Source organism: Mauremys reevesii, linkage group 7 (assembly GCF_016161935.1).
Source record: "Mauremys reevesii isolate NIE-2019 linkage group 7, ASM1616193v1, whole genome shotgun sequence".
In the NCBI taxonomy this organism is placed as follows: Eukaryota; Metazoa; Chordata; order Testudines; family Geoemydidae; genus Mauremys; species Mauremys reevesii.
Window position 1 is genome coordinate 31,833,980 of NC_052629.1, and position 15,706 is coordinate 31,849,685.

The 15,706-nt window shown below is 41.0% G+C and overlaps 1 protein-coding gene across 9 annotated transcripts in view; it reads left to right on the forward strand.

Moving 5' to 3' along the window:
- PLCE1 (phospholipase C epsilon 1) overlaps positions 1-15,706 on the forward strand; it is a 312,093-nt gene that overhangs the window by 260,729 nt on the left and 35,658 nt on the right. For 8 of the 9 annotated variants that reach the window (XM_039546692.1, XM_039546694.1, XM_039546690.1 and 5 more), the window contains 7 exons: positions 3,372-3,479; positions 4,229-4,345; positions 4,431-4,589; positions 6,022-6,151; positions 8,007-8,048; positions 9,274-9,398; positions 13,586-13,703. In XM_039546692.1, the coding sequence (XP_039402626.1) occupies positions 3,372-3,479; positions 4,229-4,345; positions 4,431-4,589; positions 6,022-6,151; positions 8,007-8,048; positions 9,274-9,398; positions 13,586-13,703 (799 nt within the window). The remainder of the gene's footprint in view (positions 1-3,371; positions 3,480-4,228; positions 4,346-4,430; positions 4,590-6,021; positions 6,152-8,006; positions 8,049-9,273; positions 9,399-13,585; positions 13,704-15,706) is intronic. The other variant, XM_039546697.1, reaches the window with a different exon arrangement.

Below are 15,706 nucleotides of genomic sequence, written 5' to 3' on the forward strand. Positions count from 1 at the left end.
GGCTGAGGGGAGATATGATTGCTCTTTATAAATATATCAGAGGGATAAATATCAAGGAGGGAGAGGAATTATTTAAGCTTAGTACCAGTGTGGACACAAGAACAAATGGATATAAACTGGACACTAGGAAGTTTAGACTTGAAATTAGACGAAGGTTTCTAACCATTAGAGGAGTGAAGTTCTGGAACAGCCTTCCAAGGGAAGTAGTGGGGGCAAAAGACATATCTGGCTTCAAGACTAAGCTTGATAAGTTTATGGAGGGGATGGTATGGCAATTAATTCATCTTTGATTATTAGCAGGTAAATATGCCCAGTGGTCTGGGACACTAGATAGGGTGGGATCTGAGTTACTACAGAGAATTCTTTCCTGGGTGCTGGCTGGTGAGTCTTGCCCACATGCTCAGGATTTAACTGATCGCATATTTGGGGTTGGGAAGGAATTTTCCTCCAGGGCAGGTTGGCAGAGGCCCTGGAGGTTTTTCGCTTCTTCTGCAGCGTCGGGCCTGGGTCACTTGCTGGAGGATTTTCTGCACCTTGAGGTCTTTAAACCATGATTTGAGGACTTCAGTAACTCAGACATAGGTTAGGGGTTTGTTACAGGAGTGGGTGGGTGGGTGAGATTCTGTGGCCTGCATTGTGCAGGAGGTCAGACTAGATGATCATAATGGTCCCTTCTGACCTTACAGTCTATGAGTCTATAATGTACTTCCATTGTCTAAGGCTCTGAGCAGGATAAGTGAATTTCATCCTAATCAAATATGTACTTTACCTGAAGTTATACTGATTCCAGAAAGCTTTACTTCCAATAAAAAGTTGTAGCCCAGAAGGCTCTCTTGCAGTGGCCCTCCTCCATCCTGGAGAAAATATCTGTTTAGATACCCACTTGTTTCTGCAGGCAGAAAGATGTAAATATTTCTCTCCCAGTGTAAGCTCCTGGCCCTTTAAGGGACACTTTTTGCAACTGTGACAGGTTGTCTTGCCCTTATGGGCTTGAGAGTCTGGGGCTATCCAATCCTGATAAGAGGCAAACCTGGGTTGGATCAGGTGATCCTTTATAAAGGGCAGCAGATGGCTACAGTGAAGGGGGAAGCTCAGGGAACTGCAGAAAGAAATGAAGGCAGTCAGGCTTCTGCAGTGACGACCTTGATACCAGGGGGTTTGGAAGCCAGAGACATACAATTCCAGCAAAGTAGGGCCTGGAGTGGCCTGCTAAAGCAGGAAAAGCCTAGGCAAGAAGGCCTGGTCATAGGGTGAATTGGAGACTGCTGTGAGAGAGCAAGCTCCTGCAGAAAGACCTGGGACATGGGGTTTCGCTACTGAGGGTATGTCTACTGAGCAGAAAAAGACCCAGTCTTGGAACCCCCATCAACTGCAACTCAGTGAGGGGGAAGGGTCTCAGACCCTAGGCTCCCGCCCGAGCCCAAATGCCTACACTGCTATTTTTAGCCCCATAACATAAGGCCGAGTCAGTTAACCTGGGCTCTGAAACTTGCTGCTGTAGGGTTTTGTTTTGTTTTGTGTGTAGTTGTAGCCCAAGACTACAGGCAGGAAAAGCCTGGGAGTGACCTGACGAGGGTAAAAGTGATGCACTGTGTTTTCAGACTTTGAGTTTTATCTTGGAGATTTATTTATGTGAATAAACTCGAACCCCCTTAGAAGGGTGATGAATGGACAATAAAGCCCTGTGTAGAGTTTGTTTAAGAAGACTTTTGAGGGAGAAATTGTTAGCAGAGCATCACAGAGGTACCCTGGGGCTAGGGTTGCCAACTTTCTAATTTCAGAAAACCGAACACCCTCACCCCGCCCCTTCCCTGAGGCCCTACCCCCGCTCACTTCATCCCCCCTCCTCCAACGCTCACTCCCCCCACCCCCGCTCGCTTGCTTATTTTCACGAGGCTGGGGCAAGGGATTGGGATGTGGGAGGGGGTGAGGGCTCTAGGGTGGGGCTGGGTGAGGGGTTTGGGGTGTAGGAGGGGGCTCCAGACTGGGTCCAAGGGATTCAGAGTGTGCTCCGAGCTGTAGCAGGGGTTTGGGGCATGGGAGGAGGTTCAGGGTGTGGGCTCCGGGCAACTCTGCCTGGTGTGGTTTGCGGGAGCTCCAGCAGGTGCTTTTGTCAGGCGGCCCCTTAAATAGCAGATGCACCAGTGTTGCCTTGGCTTTTCCTGGATCTCAGAGGCTGTTCTGTTTGCCATGAATCCTGGACACATGGCTCGGCCAGCGCACCGAGGACAAAAGTTTTTCCTCTTTTCTGGAATGCGGGGCAGGGGAATGCTGCACCCCCAGCTTAGCCCAAATCACAGCAGCTCCAGGGAGAGCACTGCTGCAGGCCCCCTCCCTCTCTCCCCGCCGTGTGCAGTGACCCCCCCAGACTGGCTGTTGGCTGGGGCCTCCATGCCCAACTGCTGCCTGACCCTGCTGGGACCCATTCCCGGGGAGAGCAGCCCCAAGCTTCTGCACAGCCCATTCACCCCTGGGAGGAGACTTATCAGCTGACAGCCCCTTACCTGCTGGTCACATGGTCCCGAGACAAGCCCAGCGCAGCAGCCCCCGTGGAGTGGGCTACTGGGCCTGGGGCAGGCAGTGGCAGCTCACCCTGGCCCCCTTCCCTGCCGCCGGCTGCATGCAGGCCCTGGGGAGACGGGGCTGCTCCTCTCTCCGCTCCTGACAGCCAGGAAGCAGCAGGTCGGGCAGGGAGGGGGCTGAAGGTACTTCCTAAAGGCCACAATGCCCGCTCTGCAGGGAGCCCCTGGCCATCACGGTGGCTGCTGCCCAGGGTTAACCCTGCTGGTCTCAGCCTGCTGCCGGGTGCCTTTCCCAGCCCTTCCGCTGGGATCCGCCCTCTGCCCACTAGGGCTCGCACTGCCCAGGAGCTCCACAGAAAGAGCTACTGCAGGCCCCTTCCTCACCTGCTGCCGCTGTCTGGACTTTTAATGGCCCGGTTAGCAGTACTGACCGGAGCCACCAGGGTCCCTTTTCGACCTGGCATTCCGATCGAAAACTGGATGCCTGGCATCCTACCTGGGCACGAGGGGCCACATGGGAGGCAGCTGACCCCACTCAGCAACCAAATTCCCATTCTCTCTGCCTCCAGCAGCAATGCTGGTAGCTTCTGAAATTTCTTTCTATTTCTAATAGGAACCTTTCTTTTTAATTCTTGCTTTCTAATATTCTTCATTTTCCTGCTCTCTCTCTCTGTGTGGGATCCAATTGTTTGGGATAGTAGCTTCCATGGTTTCCTTTCACACCACAATAAAGTAGCTTTCATGGGCAGCAACTTCCTCCAGCTGCCATTTAGCACTGCACCCCCTTTTCTCTCTTTGTTTTTGTGCAGTTGCTGTTCACCTGGGATCTATTATTCATTTGTGTTACAGGTTCTCTTACAAGGCTGTAGGAGTGTGGAATTAGACTGCTGGGATGGTGATGATGGGATGCCTATCATTTATCATGGACATACACTCACTACTAAGATTCCTTTTAAGGTATATTGACAATTTCTTGCAGAAAATAGAAATTAATCAGGAAAGAAGTTTAATAACTTGTTCACTTGTATGAAGATACCAGTTTATGAAGCAACAATTATCCTTCTAGGAAAAAACAAGTCACTAAATGTTTGTGTACACTGCAATTAGACACCCGTGACTGGCCTGTGCCAGCTGATGTGGGCTTGTGGGGCTCATGCTAAAGGGGCTGTTTGCGGAGTAAACATTCAGGTTTGGGCTACAGCCTGAGCTCTGGGACCCTCCCACCTCGCAGGGTCCTAGTGCCTAGGCCCCAGCGTGTGGATATGTCTACATTGCACCTGGGAGCATTCTTCCCAACACGGGTAGACAGACACATGCTAGCATTGTTCAAGCTAGCACACTAGAAATAGAAGAGTAGCCGGGGGTAGCACGGGCAGCAGCTTGAGCTAGCCACCTGAGTACAAACATGCCTCAGGTACATAGTCAGATGACTAGGCCAAGCTGCGGCCCATGCAATCTCAGCTACACTGCTATTTTTACTGTGTGTTAGCTCAAGCAAAGCTAGCGTGTGTCTGTCTGCCCGTGCTGGAAAGCACAATCTCAGATGCAGTCCAGACAACCCTAATGGAATAGCAACAGACTATATAAAGTCATATTGTATTTTGAATCATGGAATCAATACTCGGAAATAATCAACTATAAATATTTTATGCTTTTCAAATTAGAGAATTCTAACTCTTGTAACATTTACATTTTGGTTCTTATAGGATGTAGTTGAAGCTATTGATCGCAGTGCCTTTATCACCTCTGATATGCCAATCATCATATCTATAGAGAACCACTGTTCATTGCCTCAGCAACGCAAGATGGCTGAAATTTTTAAGGTTAGTCATAGTGTATTATATTATTCAAAGTGCATGGCTGGGGATTTTGTTTTTCATGATATCTCACTTATTCTCAATATTTCAGAATGTATTTGGAGATAAGCTGGTAACTAAGTTTTTATTTGAGAGTGACTTCTCTGATGATCCAATGCTCCCTTCACCGGACCAACTGAGAAGAAAAGTGCTGCTGAAAAACAAAAAACTCAAAGCCCATCAAACTCCAGTGGATATTTTAAAACAAAAGGTAAATTATTTCCCTAACAAACATTCTGAGATTTAAGTTGTGGTTTAGAAAAAGCAATAGTAGTTAAAGTTTTGCCAATTTAACATGGACAACAGAACCAGTCTAATGGACATCATGGATTATATATCAACATAATATAAATATATAAAATAAAAATATAATTACAAAAATACTTGGTTTATTTTCATGGGGTTTTTTTGTTTTAATTATGATACGTAGTAAACACAATGTAGTATATTTGGTAAAAGTAATGTTTGCTATTAAATGTTTGCTCAGAAATGGGGAGAGGCCACCCCAAGGTTTTTTTGTGTGTGCATTTTGTTTTGTAATACTTTGTTGTCTTTTTGGATTTAGCAAAGTTCTGCTGTATTTTTACCATATTCAAGCCAGGTGTATTAAACAAATATTTTTTTTCGTTTGTTACCAATTGATTTTATTTCATGGCAGAATTTTACCGTTTTTATTATACTATATTTCCATATGATAGGCAGAAAATTTTCTGATATATGTGACATCTGGTGACATCTCTGCCATCTTTTAATTTTTGCGATGGATGAAATGCTCTTACAGAAGTTGGAATCTTCTCTTTACAAGGAAATCGAGTGCCATGTGGGCAACAACAATGCAAACTTCCTTTACATTACAGTCCCTTTTATTTTAATCTATACAGCTCAGCCCTTCCTTCATTTTTTTCCACAGGGACCGAACAGTAACTGTGTTCCAGTTACCAACGGCTTGGAATTAATGGCAAACATTCCATGTAGTGAAATGGATTATTTAGTGGGAACTGGACTTTTTCAAAAGTGTGATCTTATCTATAGATCCACAGTGACTCCCTTTTCACTTTGGGTAAATGTAAGCCCAGTAAATAATTCAAAAAGCTGGACAATTATATATATGATTCACAGTCAGATCTTCCTTGAAATTCTAGTTTATTAACAACTCCTGTAATGCAGGTATCAATGTTACATGGATTTTCAGAGGTTAGAGGAGGAGATTTAAACCCATTCATGGAATCATAGTTAACAGTAAATAAACTATTTTGGGAGATGGGAGGTATTTTGGGGCTTCTATACACAGGAAAGTTTCACCAGTTAACTACTATAGTTAAACCATTAACTCCCCGTAAGTTTTTTGGATTTTTTTGTTTTGTCTAAACTGCTTCCAAAGTGCCATAAACTAAACCATAAACTCTTATATTGGACTAACAATGGGCACCTGGGGATTTATACCTGTGTAACTACAGATGTTTAAATTCACTCTTCACTTTTTACTGGTATAACTTTCCCATGTAGACAAGCCTTTAGAATAGCTATTTTTCCTCCTATAAAAACAGGACACTGAACAGATACGTATGAATAAGAATATTATAAATAGAACATTTTTGCTGTTTCAATATGTGAGTGCTTTAAAAATTATTTTAATGCTGTAGGCTCACCAGCTGGCATACATGCAAGCCCAGGCCAGTAATGGTGGCAATGCTGGTAATCCCACCACTAATAATGAAGAGGAGGAGGATGAAGAGGATGAATATGACTACGACTATGAATCTCTCTCTGATGGTAAAGAAATATAGTTATTACCATACCATTACTTATGACTGACTTTAACTGTTTAAATTTGCTTCAGTTAGAATAGATCAAACAAGATGTAGTGAGACATTTGCATGAGAAAATTAGGTTGTTCCACATTTTATGTATTTGTTACTGTATAATCTAGTATCACTTATAATGAGTGATAACTTAGATTCATTCTAAATTACATCAAAATAATAGTGTATATAAATGAATTACAAAGAACTGTATTTTACATAAACCCTGTTTTCTTTGATGGTTTTAACACCTCAGAGTTCATGCAGTCTTCATATTAATTTCTTTTCCCTGAGTGCCGAAGAGTGGCCTGGCTTGTGCAAAGGTATAAGGAGGTAAGGGGGCATAAGGCATTCCCTTACCATCTTGCCATGTGCTTCATAGATAGCAGCACAGGAGGGGAAGCAAGCTTTGCAGAGCCACTACAACCCAGGGCCTACACAAACTGGCAGGGAGTGGGCAGATCCTTGGCTCCCTCTCCCAAGAGCTCCTGATAGCATAGATGCACCGGGGTGTCTGGTAGCCTACGTTGCACTGGGTATATAGGCCTGGCACAGTTTGCTCCCTCACTAGAGCAGTGGGGAAATTGTGAAGGAGATTTTGACTATGTTCTTCCTGGACTGCTCATGGGACAGGGCCACATCACAGAGGCACTTGTTCAGGTCAGATCTTATAGTTACAATGTAACCCTAAGTGTCCATATATGTTTGCAAGCATGCCATTGCTGCTGTTAGTAAGTTAAACTAGTGATTTTTGTGCTAAGATTTAAATCATGTTGCCAACATTCAAACAATTTTTTCAGGGACAGTATTCAGAACAGGTGCAGAACATCCTTCTGCTGAGCGCAGCATATACACTTGCAGTCTGGGGCCTGGACATGTTCCTGAAGTCATCCATGAAGTTACACTAGGAATGAATTGGCCCAAGACATTTAAAAGTGATGTTAGTTTCATAACTGATAACTGTCAGAAAATGTGTCATGTCAAGATACATCACAACTGGTAGCCAAATTCATACCACCCAGAGACATGGCAAAAGAATAAAACATTTCATTAATTAAAACTTAAGATCAAATAGTGCCTGATCTTTACACAGGTGACCAAGTTTATGAAAGGCACAAAGCTCAGCACTTCCTGTAGTGCCAGACTTGTGTTTAAGTGGCACAGCGCAACCTTTCACAAATGAAATTTATTTTGTTTTTCTGTTGGTGATGATGAAATTAACAAAATAAAATTTAATAAGGAGACTTAATGATTGCTGCTGATTTTTCTAAGATAAATATGAAAGTGGGTCAGATTTTGGTGCCTGCTCCACCGGCTTTGTGCTGTTTCAGCAGCACAAGATAGCTGGAAAGACTGCTTAATTGTCTACCTGAAGATTCTTCTACAGAGGGAGAATCTTCAGGTGGCATAGATGAAAATATGCTGTTCAAGTACAGATGTTTCTTACACATTGGCCAGGAAGAAATTACAAGTTGCCCACTGTAAGTTGTACTTGAAACATGTTCCATTAGGAGAAGGCTGGAAAAATCTGAAATCAACAAACAATTGTGCACAGTGCAGTACAAAAAGTAACCTGTGGCATGCTTTACTGCTTTAATAAAATGGTTACACTGTTTGGTTTAACTATTATAATATTTGGCAGAACTAATCTAAATAATAATCATCTGAAAACTTTAGAAGATTTCAGTTTTATTTTCCTTTAGCAATGCTGTAGTTTTGCATAATGCTCATAGTTTTAAAATTGACACTTAATTTTCATTTTTTTTCTGGCTGTATTTCTTAATTTCCTTTACTCTTATCCCCTTTCTGACTCTGTTTTCCTGTAGCTGATGTCCTTAATGCTTCTCCTGCTCCTAACAGCCAGGAAGGTAAAAGCCATTTGGTTGAGCATTTTAACTGCATGAATTTCAGCACTGTGTCTCCAACATGTTAAAAGTATGTAGTGTAAATATATGGTACCTCCTTTGTATTAATTGAAAATGCATTCAAATGGTGTCATTACACCTTATTTACTGGTCAGGTATCATTGAAAAGCTGCATATGAAACACTGGTTATTCATAACGATACTTTGGTCCAAAAAATATATATTTAATAAGCTACTGAGACATTTAGAAGGTTTTATTTATTTACACACATGCACACACACTGTGTAGAGAGCCAGAGTAAACAACAAATGTTTCCCATTGTGGCAGTTCTTCCATTCTTATAAATCATTCTGATTTGGGGGGGCCAATCAGGGTCAGTCTCTAGCACAGGGGTCGGCAATCTTTCAGAAGTGGTGTGCCGAGTCTTCATTTATTCACTCTAATTTAAGGTTTCACATGCCAGTAATACATTTTAATGTTTTTAGAAGGTCTCTTTCTATAAGTCTATAATATATAACTAAACTATCATTGTATGTAAAATAAATAAGGTTTTTAAAATGTTTAAGAAGTTTAATTTAAAATTAAATTAAAATGCCAGGACCCGGGCAGTGTGAGTGCCACTGAAAATCAGCTCGTGTGCCGCCTTTGGCACACGTGCCATAGGTTGCCTACTCCTGCTCTAGCACATACATGAGGCATTCTTTTTAATGGAGAAGAATGCCTCAAGCATATAGGAAGTGTGTGTATATGGAGTGGGGGCAGCATGAGAATCAAAGTCTGAAATGTGAAGATACTTTTTAAAATTACTGATTACTGACTAAACTATATTAACTGATAAACTTCTGCAATTCTTGAATATTCAAGAATAACACCTCTTAAATACTTTTGGTGACAAGCCTTTGTTTCTTGATTTGCCAAAGAGGACGTGGAAATATTTTAACTCATATTTATTAAATGATTTTCTGGTTTTAATATCTACTGAACAAAAAAGACAGTGTAGAAGGTTTCATAGAATAGCCATATGCTAACAAGAATCAATCCTTATTCTTAAAAAAGAATATTACCAATGAAGGAGAAATGCCTTAACCAGTAAATAAGTTATTTTTTGCCAGTTGCTTATTCAGACATGTAACTAGGTGCTTTATCCAAAACAACTTGTAGTTGAAATAAAATTTGCAGTTAATTCTTGGCCTGCATATTGTTTATTTAAAATCAATTAATTTCTAGATAACATTCTGGAAGACCGACCTGAAACTAAATCATCCAGTGATAAACTGCAATTTGAATATAATGAAGAAACTGCCAAGAGAATAAAGAAGACCGATTGCATTACTTATAACAATAAAGGAAAGGTAGTACTTTTTTTTCCTCTCCCCCAAACTTTTTGACATGGATCCAGCTTCAGAAGGATTTGATTTGCTCAGGTGACTGAACCAACACATGGCAAATGCACTTTAATATAGACGAATAGCTGGAAGCAGGGAACCATCCTCGGGAAGATAAGGTAAATGCAACAAGCATCCAGGTCAAGAAAAGGATTCAGAGGTTATTGTGGACATAACATTGTACTCATTAGACCAGTATGCAACAGCAATAAAAATAGGCAAAGAAGTTTGTAGGCTTTGAGCCAATGCCTAGTGAAGTCAATGGGAGTCTTTACACTGGCTTTAATGGGCATCGGATCAAGTCCCTAACCTTACTAGCAGAGAAAAATAGTATAAAACAAAAGAGTTGACTTTAACGGAAGGTTGTTGTTAAATTCCATCTGGATAATCTACACAGTCTTGGTTGGTTGTACTGTAGGTGGGAATATATTATTTATTAACTCATTAGCATGTGGTGGCAAAGTGACCTAATAAAGAACTCTAAAATATTAAAAAGATTGCTAAAGTTGATAAAAGGGAAGGGTTTCAAAAACATAATCTAAACAGCAGTGGGTGAGTTCTGTTCTCAGTGAGGCTGTCCCCTGCTACATCCCTGCCCACTGCAGGAGACAGCCATGCTGCGCCAGAGGCAGCGTGATGTCAGGAAGCATACTGTAACTCAGTCACAGTGGTTCCTTGGTCAGCTCCTGGCCAACACTTCTATTATGGATTGAGAGTAAATTCTTAGTCAGGCTCATATCTAGCAATGAAGTACAGTGTCCATTCACAATTATAGTATTTCACTCTTGTTTCAAATTCTGTTGATGCAGTTTAAGCTTCCCTGCCCTTGCTCTTTATAAAAGACTGGCCGTCTCACTATTAAAATTATACAAGTCTTGATTTTCTGTGATTATGCTCCATATGTGTAGTGCTATCACTGATGTTTGTGAAAGTAAGTTGAGTTTTTATATAAAAAGCAATTGTTGATAAATACCATATGGTATTGCAGAGTACTTAACTGGAGCTCATAAAGTTTATGCTTTATCTTCATGACTTTCGTAATTCCATGGAACACACACTGTTTATCAGATTTGAGGATTACTTTTTTCCCAAACCCAAGCAATTTACCAGATATTATCGTACTTCACTGTGAACTCATTTTTGACACACACTCCTCATGATATATGCAAAATGCTGGGCTCATCAGAACATTTTTCCAGGCTTGGGTGCACTGTATACTGACTCCATCTTTACTGTTTCCATTTAGTTCAATGAGAGTTCTGTGCACAGAACAAAGACAAAATATGGCCCACTGTCCACAATGCATTTAAGAAAACCAATACATTTATCACTATAATTATTTAAAACGATAGTTTTCATAGTAGAGTTTTTCCTGAAAGGTATGTCTTATATTGTTTTAAATGAAGATAATACACATTTATTTAGAACAGATCTGAGCAATCTTTTTTATTAAGGATCCAGGTTTATGTGAGTTTTGTGTTGTTAATCAGTAATAATTAGATCATAATGTACTTTATACATATCTTAATATTATGAGATACATAGAGAAATCCACACTTAGTATATTCCTGCAAGGTATTGAAAATCATGAATTTCTATGTGCATCTTTCTCTTTCAATCTAAAGTGAAAACACTACCAATTAATATCTTTTTTCAAAAATTGATTTTAAAAAATAAAGACTGGAAAACAAACCTGACAAAATTACCAAACTTCAAGTCAGTTAAAAATAAGTGCACCAGTATATTGGCTGCATATAAACTGGCTCAACATAAGAAATGTCAATTTCTGCATTAATTTGTCACATTAACAATCCAACTTCTACCATTTTGCTTGCTTATGTGACAATGCTCTTTGTAAAACAATGCCTCAGGTGATTAAAACTGACTCCCTTTACCTCAAAGCAACCCCGGGTGCTTACTAGAAGAAAAATGGTGCTGATGCATGTATATTTGCATTGTCTTCTTTTACAGGCAAAAATGAATTTTATTCATAAGATTGCATGTATTTTTTCTCACTATTTCAGCTGGTTCATCCCATTTTTAACAGCCCCTTTTGACCCATTTTCTTTTTGTGCAATTTTGCTAAAATCTCCAGATATCTCTCCTTGCATATTCACTGTCCTCAGCAGCTGTATTCTATCCTGCAGTTTCCCACTCTTCTTGTTTTCCATCAAGAGCATGTGAAAAAATATCTTCACTAGTTTTTCAAACAAACAAACAAACCAAAACAAAAATATATGAATTTGAAATAATTTTCACTCATTTAAAGATGACCTTCTATGGAATTTTCTTCCAGCTGTTGTACTGTCTTTCTCTCTGAGTTTTTTTCCAGTTGTGACAAAGTCTCAAAGCTGTTGGTTGCTGAGATTCAGATTGTAACAGATAGTGTAGGTCTCTCCTTACTGATTATCATACATTCAGCCATTGTTAATGTGAGCTATTCCCGTGCACGCAGGGAATCTCACCTACCCAGATTATTGCTGGAAGTTCAACTTGAACATCAACCTTCCCCTCTTCTCAACCATGCACATATTATGTGGTACAACTTTTTCAGTTAACTGGCAGAATTGTAATTTGCTTTTAGTAAAATTTACAAAAAGTAAAATAAGAAACTGGTTTTTAAAGTCATTTTGTCTTTATGAACAGAAAGTATCACACACCTCTGCTTTACACTGAGTGAAGCTCCCTATCTATGGATTAACATGTATAAAAAGGGGTTGAAAATAAAGTGTAGGCTGGAAAGCCTCCCTTCAGGGTCTTGACTGGTAGTTCCTTAATATATAAAGGAATAGTGTTACTCTTTGTGTCATGTTGAGCAGGGATTGCAAGGCTGCTGCAATCCACAAGTGTAATCAGAGGCTACATGGAGGCACAAGTAAGGTAAAGTACTAGTGGCCATATTTTCACGAGCTGAACGCTCATTTATTTAGTCACTTAAATAAATGACCAGATCAGGTGTTGCATTCTTTGAGATATCTGGTCTAGGTATGAACCCTCGAGCCCTCCATATGGTTGGTTTCCTGCTTTCAAGAGTGCAGGATAAAAAAATAGTGTGGAGAATGACATGAAGGGTATGAGTGGAGAATGAGCGTATTTGAGGAGACATGGGCTTAAGACATCATCGTCAGAATCATAGAAATGCAGTGCTGGAAGGGATCTTGAGAAATTATCAAGTCCAGCCCTCAGTGCTAAGATAGTTTCTCTAATCTTTTCTTAAAGACCTCCAGTGATGGAGACAATATAACCTCCACGCGAAGCCTATTCCAGATCTTAACTACCCTTATAGTTAGAAAGTTTTTCCTAATATCTAACCTAAATCTCCTTTGCTACATATTAATTATTCTTGGTCTACCTTCATTGGACATGAAGAACAATTGATCACAGTGATCTTTATAACATCCCTTAACATATTTGAAGACTGTTATCCGGTCCCCCTTCCGTTTTCTTTTCTCAAGACTATATATGCCCATTTTTTTAACCTTTCCTCATAGGTCAGGTTTTCTAAACCCTTTGTCATTTTTGTTGCTCTTCTCTGAACTCTCTCCAGTTGGTCCACATCTTTCCTGAAGTCTGGCACCCAGAATTGAACACAGTACTCCAGCTTAGGCTTCACCAGTGCCGAGTAGAGTGGGATAATTACCTCCCATGTCTTACATAGGATGCTGCTGTTAATACAACCCAGAATATTAGCCTTTTTTGCAAGTGCATCACAGTGACTCCTATTCAGTTTTTGATCCAGTGTAACTCCCACGCCCTTTTCAGCAGCACTAGCAGCTAGTCATTTATCCCCCATTTTGTAGTTGTGTATTTGGTACTTCCTTCCTAAGTGTAGTACTTTGCACTTGTCTTCACTGAATATCATCTTGTTGAATGCAAATGAGCTGCTGAGATCTCACTCCCGCTATTAGTCAGAAGTAACTTAGGGCCGGATTTGTAAAGTTATCTATGTATATTTTGAGTACTACTGTAATAAAAATTATACTAATATATGGTAGTGAATGGGAAAAAAAGATGCATGCATAAATCCATTACGTGAGGATATAGAACCATGTGTGCTGAATGTGATAAAACCACATCGAGAGTGTATGTGAGGTATGCTAGAATACTTTCATTTTCAAACCTTTTGTATATACATCACTCGAATTGTCACTTAGGTTTATGACATGGAACTGGGTGAAGAATTTTATCTTCCACAAAATAAGAAGGAAAGTAGACAAATAGCACCAGAGCTCTCAGATCTTGTCATCTATTGCCAAGCTGTGAAATTCCCTGGTAAGTATGCTTATTGCTTTATATTTTCTAAATATTTGGAACATTACAGTGATCTAATTGTAACTGCAGAATTCAAACTGTAATATGTGGGGAACATGCCTTTTTGTGGTTATGGATTCTGTATGATGACTGATGATTCTATGTGCTGCGTTTGTCATGGAGGAGGAAAGCACTCCAATCTTTAAACTGTAGTAAACTGGCAGGGGCAGCTCCAGGCACCAGCATTCCAAGCAGGTGCTTGGGGCGGCAATCTGCAAGGGGAGGCAGTCCGGGTGTGTTTTTGCCGCCCCAAGCAGCGTGCCGAATTGCCGCCGCGGACGGCGGGGGCAGTCCGTGTCCCTTTAGGGCGGCTCGCACGTTTCCACGGTGGCGGCAATTCGGCTAACACTTGAATACTGCCTGATGCAGTGTCCCGGTCAACAACCTGTACTCCCAATGAACAGAGAGTAACTATAGTTTTGGAGCAATAAGCTCTGATGACCTGGGGTCCCACAGTATACCGGTATTGGTTGCATCAAAGCCAAGTAGAGTGGTATTATAACTTCCCTACTTCTACTTGATATTCCCCTGTTTATACATCCTAAAACAAACATGTTTTCTTCCTTCTCATTGATAAAAATCTTAAACAGGATAGGGCCAAGAATTGATTCCTGTGGGACCTCACTGGAAATGTTATCAGTTGATGATTCCCCAATTACAATTCCATTTTGAGACCTATCAGTTAGTCAGTTTTTAATCCATTTAATGTGTGCCATGTTGAACTTGTATTGAACTAGTTTCTTAATCAAAATGTTCTGTGGTGCCAACTCAAATGCCTTACAGAAGTCTAAGTATATTACATCAGCACTGTTACCTTTATCAACCCAACTTGTAATCTCATCAAAAAAAGAGATCATGAGTTTGATAACAAATATTTTCCATAAGCCCATGTCGATTGGCACTTATTATAGTACCCTCCTCTAATTCATGAAACCATTTTATTTGTTCTGATTTGTTTATGGTGTGGAGAACAAGAATGTCTGTATTATGTCAAGGAATATTATGAATGTTACTTCATTTTACCTGCTCGTTTTACCTGTCTGACTACATGGAGTTGAATTAAAAAGGGTTGTTAGGAAAAGCCAGGAAACAATACCATGGTCACAGCTAAGCTTTGGATAAACAACTTCCAGGGGTAAATGGCAGAGCTACTAAATGAAGAAGATGCTCTTCCTACGTGCCACCCAAATGTTACGCTGCTGTTTTGCCAAGGCCAGAGTTTAAGATCAAAAGAATAATGCTCCACTGAAAAATCCCTGCCTAGAGAGAAAGGGAGAATGATTTGTTTGTAGACGCTAAGGGAAAGACTCTGCAAGAGAGACTGAGATAGGCAGAGCATGCAGCAAGGTTCTGTGGGATGTGTTGGAGGCAGCACAGTGGGAATAAGGAGAGTTGTTGCTTATTGATCCAATTCAAAGAGTGCCACTGTGGGAAGAGTGCAGCAGGTAGAGGCCCTGTCACTTGGAAAAGGTGTCTGAAGTAGACACTGGGGGACAGATCACAGATGCAGTTTTCTCCTGAGCCATCACATGTGGCTAGGGCTCAACTTACACTAGTGTTTTGCTTTGCCCTCAGATAATTTAGGTAACAGGTTAGTCTGTTTCCTCAGTGACTGTCTCCACAACAAGGTCTTGAAACATAAGACTTGATTGCGAAAAGTTTTCCTCCTTTGAGAATTTATTTAATCCTCCAATGTGGAAAGGACCCAACACCAGAAAAAATTAACTTACCCAGTGGGCCCAGTTCTAGGGTCCAGGTGACATCCATTTTGTACCAACTTTTATGCTCTTGGCCATGGACTGGGATGGCCCCAGGGGCAACTTAGAGCAGCTTTAGCACTGCTCTAGTTTGCTCCTGGCTACAGATGGTCACCAAAGGACCATTCGGGCCATCAGTGCTCTGGCCATGCCCTGTATGTCAGGGAAGCAGATGAAGAGGTGGCATAGGGCTGGCTATGCCGCTTC